The sequence below is a fragment of the Anabrus simplex genome, chromosome 5, assembly GCF_040414725.1.
Source record: "Anabrus simplex isolate iqAnaSimp1 chromosome 5, ASM4041472v1, whole genome shotgun sequence".
In the NCBI taxonomy this organism is placed as follows: domain Eukaryota; kingdom Metazoa; phylum Arthropoda; class Insecta; order Orthoptera; family Tettigoniidae; genus Anabrus; species Anabrus simplex.
Window position 1 is genome coordinate 43,719,651 of NC_090269.1, and position 18,790 is coordinate 43,738,440.

Here is an 18,790-nt window from a genome sequence, read left to right on the forward strand (position 1 = left end):
TACAGAAAAGAAATTGAATTTATTCTTATAATTGCACTTCAATACGGAGCAAAAATGAAATTTATAGCTTATAATCGCCTTCAAATGTTGACGAGAGAGCTCACTAGTGGACATAGTGAGGAAACTATACCGAAGATGATCGAATGCACGCAACGTAATTGCTGGGTTACATAAATATCGATAAGGGAAAAAATCTTGCACACTTAATCGCTCGTAATAAAGGATGTGTCAGTGATAGGGCTCTCATTGTAACCGAAGGATAATATCAATTTAATATCGACATTTTGAAGGGACAGACAAAAACTGTCATTATAGCGGGGTTCTCATTATATGTCATACTCACTATAACTGTAAAACTCATCATATACCCTCCTACAGTACAGTTCTCAAATACTGCAGGAGTCAAGAGGTCCTGCCAGTATACATCAAACTCTCCATAAGAAATGACACAGTGTTACACTGTTTTATTTTGTGTAAGGGAAAAACACCATCATCGATAAGTTCACTAAATAAGCTTGAAACAAGACTGATAATTTTCATGCGCAGAACAAGTACAACTGCCAGTCAAGGATATACATTCACATAAAATGTTATGTTTGGTTTATTGTATACTATCAAGGGAAATGATGAAAAGTGCCAATGGAACAACAGTTCCGATCTCATTGACATCAGGTAGCAAAAAGAGGAGCTTTCAAACAGGCAGATCAAGTACAGGAGTTTGCAAAACTGCAGTATTAAAATATACAGTAGAAGTCCGCTATAGCGAGTACAGCATATAACGAGAACCCCGTCATAACGACAATTTTGCCGGTCCCTTCAAAATTGCTATATTAAACTGGGTATTATCCTTCGGTCACAGCGAGAGCACTATCACTGACGCATCAGTTATTACGAGCGATTTTTCCGTTACAGATATTTATGCACCCCAGCGATTATGTTGCATGCGATCGATCTTCTTCGGTATCGTTTCTTCACTATGTCCACTAGCAAGTTCTCTCGTCGACATTCAAAGGTGATGTCGGAGTCGATTAGTAAAATCCGTCAACTGCTGTTCCGTAAAGAAAATTCAAAATGAAAGAGGACTTTTGCGTAATAAATGCGTAAATAACGTGTCCAATAACATTTGCTAACTCGTTAAAAATAAAGGCTGAGGAAATGATCGCTTAATTTTAATGCTAAATACTGCAATTAATTAAGGATTAAATACACCTCAAGATATGGCAGCGTGCATAATTGATTTCAGAGGTTAGTTTCTATTTTCTCGCGTCTGTTTAATTTCAGAAAGGCTATTATCATGTAAATTTATAGCGAGAAGAGTATTTTCTACTGGCGCTAAAAAATACCGTATGCAAGTAGTCACGATAAATATAGTACGGTTAAGTTAGGTTAATTCACGCTGTTTGAATGAGAAAACTGAAATGTTTGCCACAAAATGCGATCGATCATTTTTGGTACGGTGTAGTTTTCTCGCTATGTGCATTTGCGAGCTCTCTCGTCGACATTCAAAGGCGATGTTGGAGTTGATTAGCCTAGAAATAACCGTCGACTGCTGTTTTCTAAAGGAAATTCGAAATGAAATAGGATAACACGTTTTCGTAATAAATGCGTAAGTAACGTGGCTGATAGCAGTTGTTAACTCGTTAAAAATAAAGGCTGAAGTAAACGGTTTCTGAATTTTAATGTTATATACTGAAATTAAGTAAGAATGTGATACACCTCTAGATGTAGCAGAGTACATAACTGATTTCAGAGGATAGTTTATATTTTCTCTCGTCTACTTAAATTTCGGAATGGCTATTCCCATGTAAATTTTAGCAAGGAGGTTATCATTTCTCTACATGCATTTGAAATGTGTTTTCACGATACACATAGGTGTGGCTAGGTTAGGTTAGGTGACGCCGTTTGAAGAAGAAAACTGTAATGTTTGCCACAGAAGCCTCTGGAGTGATACCGTATTTCTCCGAATCCAAGACGACCATTTTTTTCCTCAGAATATCATGTGAAATATAAAGGGTCGTCTTGCATTCGCGGCCTTGGAAACTACCGTAGTAACCACGGTGCTATTCCCCACCCCCACGCGTGCACACAAAACTCGTTGACAATAAACGACCATCTCTTTATTATACATCGCTAGCCCGCAGCGACTGGTTGTTCAGTGCCTATGTGTAACGTCGTAGATCTTGGGAAATAGTGAAGAGAGAATGACATTATATTAGCCTCTCTACATAATCGTTTCTCAAATCTGCAGAATGGCATTTAAAAAAATGCGAGCCTTCGAATTCTTAGAAAGGCCATGGCTACACAGTAGCAGAATTATAACGCGTTCACTGTACCTGATGCTTAGTAAAATTAAGTTTTATAGATAGCACGAATATTTTCGTGATGGATCGTCGTACTGTAAAGATATGTGGAACACGTATTGCCGGCAAATTTTCAACGAGTGCTCGTCGATATTATGACAATTTTAAGTTAATGGTTATTAAACACTCGTAAATGTAGAATAATCGTGCAGCCGAAAGAAAATACGGCATAGGCCTAACTAAAGCCAATATTCAGCGTTAGCGTGAAAGCAAGGATAGCTTAAAAATGCGTATTGCACAAAAAATGCATTTGTGGTCCGCAACATGAACACTTTAAAGAAGTCTTAGATGAAATTGTGAAGTATGTGCAAAAAAACGCAACGACAGATTTGCCATACCGCGGCGCAATAAACTCATTCGTTGACCTTCAATGTCCGCGATTAGGCCTATACATTGCTAGCCGCTGAAGTTGGCCGAAGCCGGCAAGTGAGACGTGCGTGTAGTGGCAGCCAGTTATATTTGACACTGAGTGAAAGTAACAGTTTTATAGTAAGTAAGAATAGTTTCCTGATGAATCGTCGTATTGTAGAGATGCGTGAAATAGGTATTGCCGGCAAATTTTCAAGGGGTTCTCTCTGTTATTATGATGCCAATTATAAGTTAATGGTTATTAAAACCCGCTGAAATAGAGAAAAATTGTGCAGCCGAAAAGTAATACGCCATAACTAAAGCCAATGTTCGGCATCTAAAAATAGTCTAAAATGTGTACTGTATAAGAAAGGCATTCATTTTATTTTACAAAGCACTTTTTAAGACTGATATAAATTTTTTGAAGGAAAAGGTGGGGAGTGTCTTGGATTCGGAGAAATACGGTACTATAATTTTTCAGAATGAAATCAAAGATACTTTCACGTAATATCAGATTTTGTTAAATAACAAATAAGTAAGCTGTAGAGTGGATATTATCCGCGAAAATGCAAGTTTTGTGCAAGCTGACTGTCATTTCATACCGATTTTAATGTGTATGAGGGTTTTGCCGACTTTTTACAAAAAATCGGATGCAACGACAATCCGTTATAGCGAGTAAAGTTTTCGCTGTTATGAATTCTCGCTATAACGGAATTATACTGTATTTTTAATGAATTATAATAACCGAAAGACAAGCTGGGAAGAGAGAACAATTTGCTAAATTTCATCCCTGTCACTTTGGGATGATCTTTTAATTCAATGTTTATATTCTTGATACTTACCTTTAACTAATTTCTCCCTGTGACACAGCAGCAATGGTGCTGACAGCAATTCCTCAACAATGTCACCATCGTATGCACATGGGGTAATGACTTCAAGTCTATTTTCAAATATCCTTGTAATCTCAGGGAAGCAAGACTCATGACTCAGAAAATCATACGCAGAAAATCCATCGACCACAAACACTACAATGTGGCTCAAACGACTGTATTTGTCCAGCTGGCACCACCTAAATGTAATTACAAAGAAAAATATTAAACGAGGGTAAAATATATTAAAATATTCACAAACAGACTGAGCTGAAATTTCAGTCTCACAACTTCAATCACAGGCCTCCTAATCATTACGTGGGCATGCAAACTGCAATGAAGTGCTGAATGTCGAACCAGTCATTAGATTAAGTAAATAGGTCTAAAGATGAGCACAAACAGCTTCTAGAAAACCTCCTGTTGAAAGTTACTGGGTACTGAGAAAAATTACAGAATAATACTGCATATGTACATACATTCAGAAATACCTTTTCAATTAAATACTCTTGTAATTATTTATTATTTCATGAGTTAATGATATGCATGTAAGCCATCCAGTATAAGCACTTGAAAACAATATACAATGAATAATTACATTTTCATAAAATAAAATGAGATGCTTTTACCTGGTTGGGAAGTAAGGTGACTGTTGACCAAGTGTAGCAAACATCAATAAATGCTGAATGTCACTTAAGAACAGAGGAGAACGAACATCTTCCGACTTTGTGAGTAATGCACTATCTCCCGCATCTCGAAGACGAATCCGTGGCAAATACTTGAGAATGAAATTACAAAAAAAAGAATGGTTTATTTTCTGTTTCTGCCAAGCAATAAATAAAGCTCAAAATTTTCAAATTAAATACAAAAAAAATTATAAATGAAAGGGAAATCTGTCATGAAGTGAAACAAACACTACGGCAGGAGGAGGAGGGGGCACTATAAAAATTTAATGGACTTTTTAAACAGAAAGACGCAGGAAGACTGTACTGCAGGATGGTATAATAAAAAAATAAAAATTAATGTAACTTATTGGGATCTTGCTACTTCCCACTGAGAAAAATTTAATGCAACTTGTTTCATCCAATATATTCTACCCTTCCCTCCTCCTTCACACCTTTGGCACATACTGTTTTGGCCCTAATATAAGACTATTTTCCCTTAAAATATATCTTTTTGAAAACCATGTGCAACATACCATTAAATTAATTTTGCTACAAAGCATCCATTTTTCCATTTTGTAACACTCCATTCCTCTTGTAAGTTGCAGCTGGTCAGAGAGAATCTCTATGATTTGTAACTTATAATCAAGATCAACAGGTTGAAGTGAAGATTAACTGCTGCTTTCGTGGAGACAAACAATTCATATAGTTGCCACAAATACTGACAGATCGGCTTGTTGCTCGAGCCTGACTGCCAATATTGAGTAGACACCTTTCATAGCCATCCAGTCTGGATCTGATGCTACATGAATAGATAAGCAGGCATGGTTATAGACAGAGCACGACCAGGAGAAGATGACTGCCTACTAGAAGTGGCACAATAACAAAACAAATGAGAACAGGGAAGAATATGTTGCAGTAAGATGTACAGCAAAGAAAGCTGCTGCTAAGGCTGATGCAGAACCATACACCAAGGGAGATGAGAAAAGTATTCACCGCCTACCAAAAGTATGAAATATGGTGATACAAGGTATCGAATGCTTCATGAGCATCAAAGACGAGGAAAGGCTCAGACTGTAGAACAGAAATTGAATCCTGAATAAGTGGCAGTAGCACTTCAAAGAAATTTCAGATGAGGAATTGTTTGGGAGCAGCAAGCCACATCACTTCTGACAAAGCAGCCAATGCTATTCTGGTCTGCCTTTTGTTCATGGCATGAAGATCTTCAAGCATATTCTTGATCGGTCTCTGGGAGAGATCATCAAAATGGGCATCAACCATTGTGGTTTAGTGAAGGGAGCCAGTACTTCTGATGCAATCTTTGCAGCACACATGCTTCTGAAGAAAAATCGGGAAAGCAATAAGCCATCAGGTGTCACTTTATCTTTGAACACAATCCTGCATTACCTCTTTGATGTCAACGGCAAGTAGGTTGTCATTAGCATACAGCAATGTTAAAGAAACTCACTCGTGCAAATCCCATGAGATAATATCTATCAGTACAAAGAGCAGTGGTGACAGTGCTGTTCCTCAACATGGAGAAAGCATTTGATTGTGTTCTGCATTTTCTAATATGGTGTGTGTTTTGTGACCTGGCATGCCAGAATTGCTCACTGACAGAGCCTGGATGCTTAGGAGAATGCTATTGTGCTGCTTCCCGAGAGTCAGAGTTCATCAGGGATCAGCACTGTCACTACTGTTCTTCGTACTTGTTATAGGTATCACCTCAGATCACCTGCATGAGTGAGATCAGTGGACATGCTGTATGCAAATTACATTCTACTTCTGAGCTAACAACAAAGAGGAAATGCAGGATTGTGTTCAAAGATGGAGTGACCGTTTACACCACTTCGGTCCGTGCTAAAATGTTAAGAGTGTGACGTGAAAAAATGGCCTCCCTGTATTTAGCTCAACATTTCTGCATTTATCCTGTGTGCCATCTCTCTTTATCACTTGGAATTTAGCACTGCTGCACTTAAGATTTGATCTACGGCTTCTCCTGCAAGTAGCCTACCCTTCCTACAAAATACTGCACTTTATCTGGCAGTAACTCTCACAAGGGAGTTGGCGCAAGATTTGATCACAATTGCAGTTGACTTGTGGTTTGTACGAATATGTTTGAGGTGCTGATTACAAAAATGTATAAACTAAGTGCCATTTCCAATTACATGTAACCTATGAAGATTCAATATTTCGCTCACAATGAACCATACCTAACATGATATCGTGACTTAAGTAAATTTAGCCATCGTAAGCACTTTTTCTCTAGCTAATGTAGATATTTGCAGTGTATGGTCGACATGCCACGCCATACCGAAGGTCATCCGACGAAGTGTCCGATGCGACATCTAGAGGAACCAAACAGACATGACGTATAAAAGCAAGGAAACCAGTATAATAGCGACCCCTGTCTGTGTTGCATCAAGCTTGGCAGTTAATCCCTCCGTTTGTGATGTTACCAATTTCGCAGCGAGTCACTGTCAACGTAATCGTGTGATAATGAATCCTACAAATATAGTGAGCATGATTGTTAGCCAATACAAACACAAAAGAAGATCCACAGAAATTACAGTAAAGGAGAAAAATGCAGCTGCATTCATAATCAATGTGATAGATGAAACAGTGGCAAACAATGATAATACTGTAATATACATCATGAAAATACAATAGAATATATTAAAGAATATGAATATGCAGAAGAAGACTTGTCAGATTGTGAAAAAATTATGGATGATCCAGAACCTGACAGTGAAGTAAAATTGTTAACAAGTGATGGAAGCCAGTTGTCCGCTTATCTGCCAAACCCACCGAAGAGGAAGAAGTGGGGTGATATATCTTTTGAAAAGGCAAAAGAGGATTCTGAGAAAACTAAAAGATTAAGCTTCAATACAGAACAGAAACGAAATTGTATGGTGCAAGACATACATCATCTACAATATTTACATCACGTGGTAGAGAAAGGAGAAAAAGGTCAGCGCTCAAAACTTCACGTGCTTTATGATTATGTAGCTAAAAAATTCAGGTTGGTGAGAACTGTTCTAGGCGCTAATGTTCTCGACAGGGATATTTGTGCTTGGGGTTTAGAAAAGGTCCTAGGGGTAGGACCGACTCAATTTACTGGATCTATCCATGGATATGTTGCAAGGTTTAAACAGAGACACTATGACACAAGCGTAATAGACTGATATAACTTGGAAACAATATTCTTTAACCCATGGATAAATATTATTATTTTCATGATTATTATTATTATTATTTTTATGATTATTATGAGGTACAGCTATGAAGTGTTTACATCCATTTATTAGTAGTTATGTATGGACGATCATATTATTTGTGAAGTTATGTCATGAAACATCTATTGTATATAAATTAATATGAGTTTATTTAATGTAAGAACACATAATTAATAGTATATTATTTATTATAACCTGTATATATGATGTATAATCCAATGTAACATTGTGCAACACACTGTAATATCCAGAATAACAAATCTTTGGCACTAGATAGTTGTAGAAACTTCTTTACATTGTAACTACACAACTGACAGCATTTGGTGTGCGTCTTTGTGAATACATCAACCATCCTGGCTCAAGGCTAAATAACAAAATGTGTAACCACTAAAACCTGGAATACAGATGGTGACGTGAATGAAAGATGTCTCGTAAGTTATGAATTTCATTATGCTCCATACTGGCACTTGATCATTATCAAAGGGTAGAGAAAGGTCCACCTATCCAATACAATTAGCTTAATGAAGGATGTGACAAGTTTTGCAATGAGGTAACATCCTTAATGAACACTATGGAACGTATACCGATTTATAATACTGATCAAAGTGGTATAGGGAAAGAACTTCACTCGTCACAAACTTTGCATTTCAAGGGAGAGAAGTCTGTAAGAAGTTTGGTGTGGAGTGATCATGCAACAACTCATTCTTACACCATTAAACCCGTTACGTCGGCAAGTGGATACGTGTTTCCATAGATGCTGGTAATTTACCAGGAATCTAGTATGGAGTGAGAATAGTGCAACACATGCTGAAACCACAAAATCTGATTCAAGTTGCCTCGAAGTCCGGCTTAATCACAAAACAAATCCTGACGCAATTCTTTCAAGATGTCTACTTTGTATATGCAGCAAAGGAGTCTCTTCTACTGGTTGATTCGCTCAGGACATATCATGATAGAACTCGTATCGATGCTATCCGAACTCAAAACATGGTGCATACAGTCAAGAACATCTCTCCTGGGTGCACACTTTACATTCAGCCACTTAATGTGCTATTCGTCCAACAGTTCAAGGCTGTGCTGAAGCATATTGAAGATCAGTTCACACCATCGTTGAGGGATTCAATTTCGTTGCTGATGTGTATTCTACACAATCAGTTCTGTTCTCCACTCTTCGTAGACTCTGTTCAGTACTCCTGGACTGTAGCTGAATATGATGGCTTCAGACCAGAGAGGATTATTCAAAAGCAGTGTGCTTAATGCAGACATTTATGAAGTGCTCCTACTGTGATTAGCAACTCAGTTTCCGGCACTTTATACTCTGTGGACATGTTCATCCTCGTAATCTTTTGCCAAGATCTACCAACAACCCAGATTTTGAACTCTGTGACTGAAGATGCACATGATTGTAAAGTGCAGTGTAATTGTCAATCACAAACATCGTGTGCATATTTGTAATGTACATATAAAACTCTTACATGCAATCCAAATTTCTTTTTTTTTTCAATTGCATCGCAACTTGTACTAACTCCCTTGTCAGACCTTGTGCCATTATAAATTTTGTTTTTGGAGTTGGCACCCATTCCTGGATTGTTAACGTGGCACTTACTGTGTCCAATCAGCAGCCAGACTGCTCACTATAAAAAGGGGCTCAGTTTACTGAGAGCTGTCTTTGGTACTTCACTGGGACTTGGATACTCTGTTGTATGTGTGACTGTCATTTTGTCATTTCTTTGGGATTATTGTGATTCTCAAAATCATTAACATGTTACCTATTTTGAGCCCTTTTCTTAAACTATTAATTCTTCTTGTTTTGGTGTAAATTTTCCTTCGGCTCAGTGCACAGTAGTATAAGTCAGGTCTTGTTTTTTAGGGAAGAAATCAGATTTAATTTTTCAACAAATACAGAGTTCTAAATACTCTAGCTTCTTTCACAGTATGTGAATGTACCAGAGTGAAACATCTTGTTAAATGGAGCTTGATACTCCACTCTGTGTATGCTTCCTTTCTTGGCAGAATTTTCCAAATTCTCGTACCACTTTTGTAACTAGCTTAGGTTCCTTTTTAATACTGGCTCTAACCTTGTTAAATGTATAGTGTTATCAATTTTTCATTGAGTTCACTTTATTAAATTGTCATTTGTCATCCTGTTAAGATAACTTATTTTGATTCTTATATATGGAAAAAAAAAAAAGGAAGATGAAAGTGAAGTAATTCATGAATATACTCAGGGCTTTTTTTCAGGGGGGGGGGGGGGGTATGCGTACTCCTTAAACATTCTTCAAATGTTTAAGGAAAAATACTGGTACATTTCTATCTTTCTATCTAGCCCTGCAAGTATAATTTCTGACTTGAAAGTTCATCGATCAGCTGGCATAAAAAGCTGGAGAAGATTTAGAGTAATTTAAATCGACGTATCGAACCAGTTTCTCTTGGTCGGCAACTCGACACTAAGCAGCGGATATGAAACATTAGGCCATATTGCTATCTGCTCGACTAAAGCTTTATAATTGCTGCCTTATTGGAATAAATTTTACTCATTTAGACAAAAATAAGTATCTCAGTACCATATGTTGGATGTACTGTTAATGTAGGTACCTACGATCGCTGGCTTTTGTCTGATGTGATACCGGTGCCCTTCAATTTTCTTGAGTATGTGATTTGTTGTGTGGCTTGCACTGAAAAGCGACATGCCTTTCATGATTAGATTTTGAATTTCTTATGGTGTGTGTAACTTTAAAGAAGGTAAAGAACGTATTAGACTGTCTTGGAGATCTGAACACCTGAACAGAAACGATTTATGGTACATACCCTAACAATCATGAAAAAAAGGAAGTTTTGCTAATATAAGCATGTAAGCTAGTGTTTGGTGGCGTGTTAGGTTGTTATTTTGTGTGTGTGGTTAGTTTTGAAGGATGAACAAAATACAGAACTATTTTACATCCATCCAGGTTTTCGTGAATATCTTGCTGAGAAGAAATTCATGGTTCCTGAAAGGCGGCTGACACGAAAAGCAAGAAGAGGAAGAGTGAATCTGACATTGATCAGCCAGTGTGGAATTTACTGTAAGCAGGTTTGCAAAATGAGACAGTACCACAGTGCTTATATTTATGTGCTCACTTAATTTTAAAATGTAAATGATTAAATACTGAGTGCAGTTACCACCTCAACATGTTGACCATAAATAAAACAGCGTAATCAATTTTTCTATAAACACAAAAGTGATAACCAGACTGTGCATAATTGCAAGTGATAAATATCATTGTTAATCTGTACTGAAGATACTGAATGTAGGATGCTAAAGGGTTTATTGTGTCACCTATTCAATACATTATACATTTTTAAACACTTAGGAATTTATTATTATTTCCTATTGAGACATGTATTGCCCTTCATTGTGGGCATCATCAATCATAGTACCTCCTCAAGGCATAAATCAGGTACCTGATTGGTAATTAAATTGTAAACACTAAGATACAAACTTAACATGTTATAATGGGAAAGTCAAGAAAAAAGAAAAACATGTTCACTGATGATAAACAATACTGTATATGTTTATAGACACAGTAGTCGGCACAATGCGTAAAGTCACAGGGTATTTAGCAGAGTCCAGCAGTGGTGGTCCGAAGAATAATTGACGTTACCCTATTAGGAAATAATAGGAAACTATAAAGTTTATACATATATTTACATGGAAACAGTTAGTGGAGAAAGGGTATAAAGTGTCTGGCATCAATGTTCATACACTAATTACTGCCGTTGGTTGAACGAAGACAGGTTGACAGGGTAACTATACAGTAATTTTACAATATCCAATTGAACAGTTGAGAAATTACAAGCTTATAGTGCATATTTACAAGGGAGCAGCTTGGGGAGAAGGGATACAAAAAGTCTGGTATCAAGTGCGTCCCGTTGTTTTAGCCGTTGATTGACGATTGCAGCATTAACACTATCAGTAATATGCAGAGTTCATAACCATAGGGGGCAGGGAAAAATATTCCACAGTTTATTCAAAAATGTCAAATGAGGTTCTAAAGGCGTAGTTATACTGGAAGTTGTCTGACTGAAGTCCCGGATTCATGAATATGGCTCAATAAGTACGTAGAATTTGGTTGGCAAGGACGGAGACATTGGGTGTCATTGAGTACACCGTGCATGAGGGACACTGGCCACCACTTCACCACAATAAAACAAGACTTAAAAATCCTAAAAAGAGTTGAGAAAGGCAAACTAATGACAATTTGAGAACCTATACATCTTTCTAGACCAACACTTCAATAAAGACAAAAACCTCAACGAGATAATAAATATAAAAAAAACCCTTTATGATCAAATTCCCATCTTGCTACAAAAAATGAATTTTCAAGGCAACAACTCTTCTAAAATCTTTAATACCACAATACCACATCAACCAACTCTCCCAGCACGTTGACAGTCACCCCCCCTTCCTTCCCCCCATCTCCCCCATTCCCACCAATTCCCCCACACGCAATGACAGCAAACCCATACCTCCTCCCACCCAAGCACTTCCCCCTCCACTACGACCCCATCGATACAATACGAGAAATAAAAACCACATGACCATCAAAAACACAACAACACCGAACACAAGTAAATAACATCTCATCTGCAATAGAAAAAAGACATCAACACTATCCACGTAATTTTTGAGTCCATACACTCGCCCCCTCCCCCTCCTTTTTCAACTCAACACCTTATCAACCATCACTCCCAACACATTACTAGCTCACCCCTCCACTCTACCTCCTTCCTTTCCGTCAACTCTCCTCTGCGTATGTGTTGTGATTATTGGGATTTGATTATTTGGACTCGGAAGACGGCGATAAATTATGTATGTAAAGGATTTATTCTTTTGTTTGTTTTGGTTTTCCTCAGTATGTGAATTTTGGAATTGTTTAATTTGTTTGAAGTCGATATGATTTTGAAATTATTTGATTGTCATGGTAATTCTGGTGCATCCTGTACCACACGCGCCACATCGGCGTGGGAGATTTCCGGTTTCGTAAAGTTGCACAAATTTCGTAATTTTTCTAGAGGCTTCCTAAATGTTCCTTGTCAGCACTATTTTTTCTGCGCTCCTATTGGAGAAAATAAAAGGAAATGTGATTGGTAGGTGAAGGAAATCATCGTACGCTCATTGGCCGTGGTAATATTTCATAATTTCCGGGGAGAAGCGTTGTCGCTGGAGCCTTGCTCTGCGAGGGCGTCTTTTCTGTTTGACCACTGAAGGGAACGGTCACCTTCCAAGGTACGGGTCTTCTTGGCCCCGCCATCCGGTAAGCACTGATTAATATTTTTTAACTTTTCTGGTATTCTGTTTCAAATGTAGTGTTTCATTTTATTTATCTTGCCGGAGCGTACCCGTGTTTCCTTCTGCTTCCAAATGTTATAATTATGACTTAGCCGTTTCGGTAAGTCGCTTCACTTTGTTAAGAGATAGTTCCCGTTTGTTGTTTTGTAAATTAATTGTTATACGCCTTTCGAAGTAATCCTTATCAGTAATATTTTTCTCGGGACTATCTCATTCATTCCGCTTCATCGTGGATTATTCATCTTTAGGTCGGGTACCCTTTCTCAGAAGTGTTTTTGAGGGGGCTACCCACCGAAGATGCTCTGCTCCATGATTACACGTAAATTATTTTTCCTTTTTAGATGTATCTCTTCACTTTAGTATAACGTTACCTTCCTTTATTTATTTCGAACTGTTTTGGGTTTTTAAAGGTAACGCCACGACAGTGGAACGTCATGTGTGATGTTCCGGTGTAAAATAAATTTAATTACTAAATGCTACCCTCATGTAAATTGTAATGGTTGTTGAAATTATGCCGTCATTATTTTAATTGTATCTTGGTTATTGCTTTATATATGAAATCGAATCTAACTTGTTAAGTAAAGTTTAGGATTACATTGACTTCGCTTCTTCAGTGTTACCAATACCTTCCACCGCCTGGATATGGTTCCCAGCCGTTTCCCGGTTATCCTTTCTTAATAGTCATGTTGGTTAAACTGTTTGTTAAATAATAATAATAATAATAATAATAATAATAATAATCGTATGGCCTCAGCTACCGTGTGCAGACATTTCAATTTGACGCCATCTGGCTGTCTGCTCGTCAATTTCGACGTTCCGTTTTACTCTAGGCCCCCACTAGATCGCAGACCGAGTAAACCGAAACTCTCTTGGGCGTCTATGGCTGAGATTTAATGAATTTTGTCGGGTAAACACCAAATGTGTCACCAGAGATCTTTTACATGCCGACATCGCACGACATGGAGTGTCGAATGGACTTTTTTCCGCCCTTCAAAAATCCGACTACCTCTGCCGGGTTTGAACCCGCTATCTTGGGATCCGGAGGCCGACACTCTACCGCTGATCCAAATTTAATTTCGTACATGTTGACGTGCCTAGTGTACAGTACTTTTGGTGAAAGCATTACGGTAGCAAACATTTTCTCTTCATTAAACCTATTAATTGTAACCTTACCCTTTGGAGAGGTTGCAGTATGTTAGCAGAGCTTTGGGTTGCTGAAGAAGCAAAGTTGACGGTAATTCGGTGGTTATAACCTAAAATTTAATTCAAGTATTATCTCGTAGTTTCCTTTTTTTATCAACATGTCTCGTGCTATCCCAGGTCCGTTCCATTTGAGGAAGGAGGAATTAGCTTACGAACTTCGTATTCGTAAGTTGAATTCGACAGGAAAGGTTAAGGATGACACGAGCTTGTTGAAACAATCGCTAAATGAACCTGTTTTCGTCCCAGGGTTATCAACAGATGAAGTGTGCGCATCTTTGTCGATTGTTAGAGATAAAATTGTAGAATATAAAGCCATTATTATGTCATTTTGTTCTTCTAAACCGTCCGATGCACAGTTAGCACGTGCGAAAGGCCAAGTGCAGCATTACGTGGACAGGATTCGCGATCTGTTGGCGCATAATTTATCTGAAGATGAGCGATGTGAGTGCGAATCGTTGTTATTGCAGTTTTGTGATATTTCTGATAAAATTGTTGGATTGCTGGAAGGTAATTCTTTGCCTAGCTCAAGTTCAGTAGTTAATGTACCCGTCACTTGTAATGATGTTTCCCTGCAATCTTTTCCTGCTGTAGTTACCAGTGCTTCTCTGCCCGTGAATAATTATAGTGGTGCTTCTTGTACGCAAGTTACTATGTCAACTGTTCCTATGGGAACTGTTAATTCTACCGTGTCTTTATCTCATCCTCCGGTTGCGACCCAAGTTGTTTCTCTTCCTATTGTACAAAGATATCCCCATGTCCAAGTGTCACCTGTAATAAATTCTTCTGGGGTGTCACAGATGTGTGAAAATGTGTCGCAAATGCGAATATCTGTGCCGGTTTCTATGCAATCTAACCTCAGTCCTAACCTCACTTTTAGTACTCCTACCCTATTCCAGGAGCGTTCAAATCAAGATTTCTTTACTACTGTATTGCCTTCTTGTAACCAATCCAGTGCTGTTCAGGTACCTACTACTCCTGCTGCTTCTCAAATTTTTTCAAACTTACCTCACCCATTAACTGCTATATTTAAGGGTGTATCTAAGTTCACCGCTAATTCGATTGACGAAGTCATAGTATTTCTACGTTTTTTGGTTGAATTTAAAGATCAGAGTATAGTGTATTCCTTAAGTCGTGACAATTTCTTCCAAGTCTTATATCCACATGTATCTGGAGCTCTTTCTGAGCATGTCATAAGAGCCATTTCAGAAAAGTGGACAGTTGACCAATTTCATGCACATGTGCTTGAGTTTTTTATTCCTTCCCGTGCTTTGTCTTCTTTGGTTCAGAAGCATTATTTTCGAGTACAGTATTTGAATGAAACATTGTCGGAATACATCCAGGACATTAAGTTCAATGCTCGGATCTTCATGCTAAACTATTCTGAGTCTCAAATGGTTGCTAGCATTATTGAGGGTCTTGCACCAAATTACCGGTCGTATCTTGCTCTGTCACCTCGACCCGCTACATTCGCTCAGTTGGAAGCTATTACTGTTTCTGCTGAAGGCATTAGGTATGCCGACCAGTTACGAGTCGCCTTAGCTCCTCCTCCTATGAGCATGTCTTCTCAGGTCACTAGTACCGTTTCTACTTCTTCCAAGCCACGTAATTCACGTGCATGTTATAGTTGTGGTTCTACGGATCACTTCCAGCGGAATTGTCCTAAGATTGGGCCCTTAGGCAATTCAAAACCTGTCATGGGTGGTCAACTTCAAAATTTCCAAAGGAACTGTCCTAAGATTGAGCCCTTAGGCAATTCAATTCCGAATGAGAATAGAGTTTCTCCCTCCACTAGTTCTTGCAGATATTGTGGGTCAAATAGACACTTCTCAAGACAGTGTCCTCGCAATTCTTCCGGCTCTGGGCGTTCTGGTAATAGTAATCCCAGATGACTAGCCGCCGATCCTGGTGCCAAAACTTATAGTGTACCTTCATGTTTCGTCTGTTATCGCTGTCAATTAGTTGATGATTTACCCGACCCTGTAGTCGATTATAAGCTTCAGTCTGACCCTAGTGTCAATTTTCCAAAATCTTGTGGTATTTCTGCTATTCCTCCATGTAAATTACCTTACATTTGCCTAGAAGTGAACAATGAACCAGTTTGTGCTCTAGTTGATTCTGGAAGTAGCCTCACCTTGATGAGTGAAAATTTGTATAACTCTGTGAAATCTGTTTGTAAGTTCCCTGATTTAACACCTGTGTCTTTAACCTGCCATACGGCTAATTCTAATTCCTTGAATTTGATTGGAAGTCTGAATCTCAAAATTAGGATACGTAATTTCACATGGAAAATGCCCGTGGTAGTGGTGAAAGATTTATCTTGTCCTTTCATTCTCGGTGCAAATTTTATTGCCAAAACTGGTATGGTTTTGGATCTTCAATATAATAAGTTCCAGTTTAAGTTTTCTATGAGGATCTTTACATTGTGTAACCGTTCTCCTATCCTTCCTTATCATGTCAGTGCTGTGTCTGAGGACACAAGTGAACCAAAAGCTTTCGACTTTGATCATTTGCCTGATGATCAGGCCAACCAGCTTAGGAATCTTTGCGATAAATTTCCTGATGTGTTCACTGACAAGTTAGGTGTGACCAATGTTTTGGAGTATAAAATTGAAGTAACTGACAATGTACCTGTTCGTTCTCCTCCATACCGGTTGTCGCCTCCTAAGATGAAAGCCCTTAAGGCTATCATCGACCAAATGCTTGCTGATGGTGTAATACGTCCTTCTAAATCTGCGTACTCTTCTCCCATATTTCTAGTCCCTAAACCACAGGGTGGTTTTCGGCCTGTAATAGACTATCGAATGTTGAATAAGCGAGTTGTGCTTCAATCTGTTCCACTTCCTGACTTGCACTCTTGTTTCTCTTGGTTTGCTAATGCCAAAATTTTTACCACTTTTGATCTGAATCAGGCGTACTATCAGATACCTCTTGCTGAGGAATCCAAGCATCTCACAGCTTTTGCTACTGACTGGAACCTCTATGAATTTGAGCGCGTGCCGTTCGGACTGGCAACGGGAGCTGCTGTTTTGACCCGGCTGCTGGATAACGTGTTGTCAGACATTAAATTCAAATTCGTTTATAATTATCTTGATGATTTGGTAATTTTTAGCGAAACTTTTGAAGAACACCTTGCTCATATTAATGAAGTCCTTGAAAGGCTACGTAAAGCAGGACTAACCCTTAAGGCTAGCAAAGTGACTTTCGCACAGCCTCAGATGTCCTTCCTAGGGCATATCGTGTCCGAGAAAGGCGTTTCGGTTGACCAATCTCATACTGCAACCTCTCCAAAGGGTAAGGTTACAATTAATAGGTTTAATGAAGAGAAAATGTTTGCTACCGTAATGCTTTCACCAAAAGTACTGTACACTAGGCACGTCAACATGTACGAAATTAAATTTGCAAGCACATTAATTACAGGAAATAAACAAACAGTTTAACCAACATGACTATTAAGAAAGGATAACCGGGAAACGGCTGGGAACCATATCCAGGCGGTGGAAGGTATTGGTAACACTGAAGAAGCGAAGTCAATGTAATCCTAAACTTTACTTAACAAGTTAGATTCGATTTCATATATAAAGCAATAACCAAGATACAATTAAAATAATGACGGCATAATTTCAACAACCATTACAATTTACATGAGGGTAGCATTTAGTAATTAAATTTATTTTACACCGGAACATCACACATGACGTTCCACTGTCGTGGCGTTACCTTTAAAAACCCAAAACAGTTCGAAATAAATAAAGGAAGGTAACGTTATACTAAAGTGAAGAGATACATCTAAAAAGGAAAAATAATTTACGTGTAATCATGGAGCAGAGCATCTTCGGTGGGTAGCCCCCTCAAAAACACTTCTGAGAAAGGGTACCCGACCTAAAGATGAATAATCCACGATGAAGCGGAATGAATGAGATAGTCCCGAGAAAAATATTACTGATAAGGATTACTTCGAAAGGCGTATAACAATTAATTTACAAAACAACAAACGGGAACTATCTCTTAACAAAGTGAAGCGACTTACCGAAACGGCTAAGTCATAATTATAACATTTGGAAGCAGAAGGAAACACGGGTACGCTCCGGCAAGATAAATAAAATGAAACACTACATTTGAAACAGAATACCAGAAAAGTTAAAAAATATTAATCAGTGCTTACCGGATGGCGGGGCCAAGAAGACCCGTACCTTGGAAGGTGACCGTTCCCTTCAGTGGTCAAACAGAAAAGACGCCCTCGCAGAGCAAGGCTCCAGCGACAACGCTTCTCCCCGGAAATTATGAAATATTACCACGGCCAATGAGCGTACGATGATTTCCTTCACCTACCAATCACATTTCCTTTTATTTTCTCCAATAGGAGCACAGAAAAAATAGTGCTGACAAGGAACATTTAGGAAGCCTCTAGAAAAATTACGAAATTTGTGCAACTTTACGAAACCGGAAATCTCCCACGCCGATGTGGCGCGTGTGGTACAGGATGCACCAGAATTACCATGACAATCAAATAATTTCAAAATCATATCGACTTCAAACAAATTAAACAATTCCAAAATTCACATACTGAGGAAAACCAAAACAAACAAAAGAATAAATCCTTTACATACATAATTTATCGCCGTCTTCCGAGTCCAAATAATCAAATCCCAATAATCACAACAGTATGAACTCTGCACATGCTCCTCCCTCCAAAGTTCCCCATCCCCCCCCCGCCGCCAAATGCCAAGCACATGTGCGTAATACAGGCTGAGCCCCCTTCATAGTCGATCAACACTCACCAACAAGT

General features: G+C 38.4%; 1 protein-coding gene across 3 annotated transcripts in view; it reads right to left on the reverse strand.

The window, feature by feature from the left end:
• The window catches only part of Rexo5 (RNA exonuclease 5), a 164,989-nt gene that overhangs the window by 87,074 nt on the left and 59,125 nt on the right, over nucleotides 1-18,790 (reverse strand). For all 3 annotated transcript variants that reach the window (XM_067146856.2, XM_067146858.2, XM_067146857.2), the window contains 2 exons: nucleotides 4,204-4,352; nucleotides 3,551-3,777 (listed from right to left, as the gene is read on the reverse strand). In XM_067146856.2, coding sequence (XP_067002957.1) covers nucleotides 3,551-3,777; nucleotides 4,204-4,352 — 376 coding nt within the window. The remainder of the gene's footprint in view (nucleotides 1-3,550; nucleotides 3,778-4,203; nucleotides 4,353-18,790) is intronic.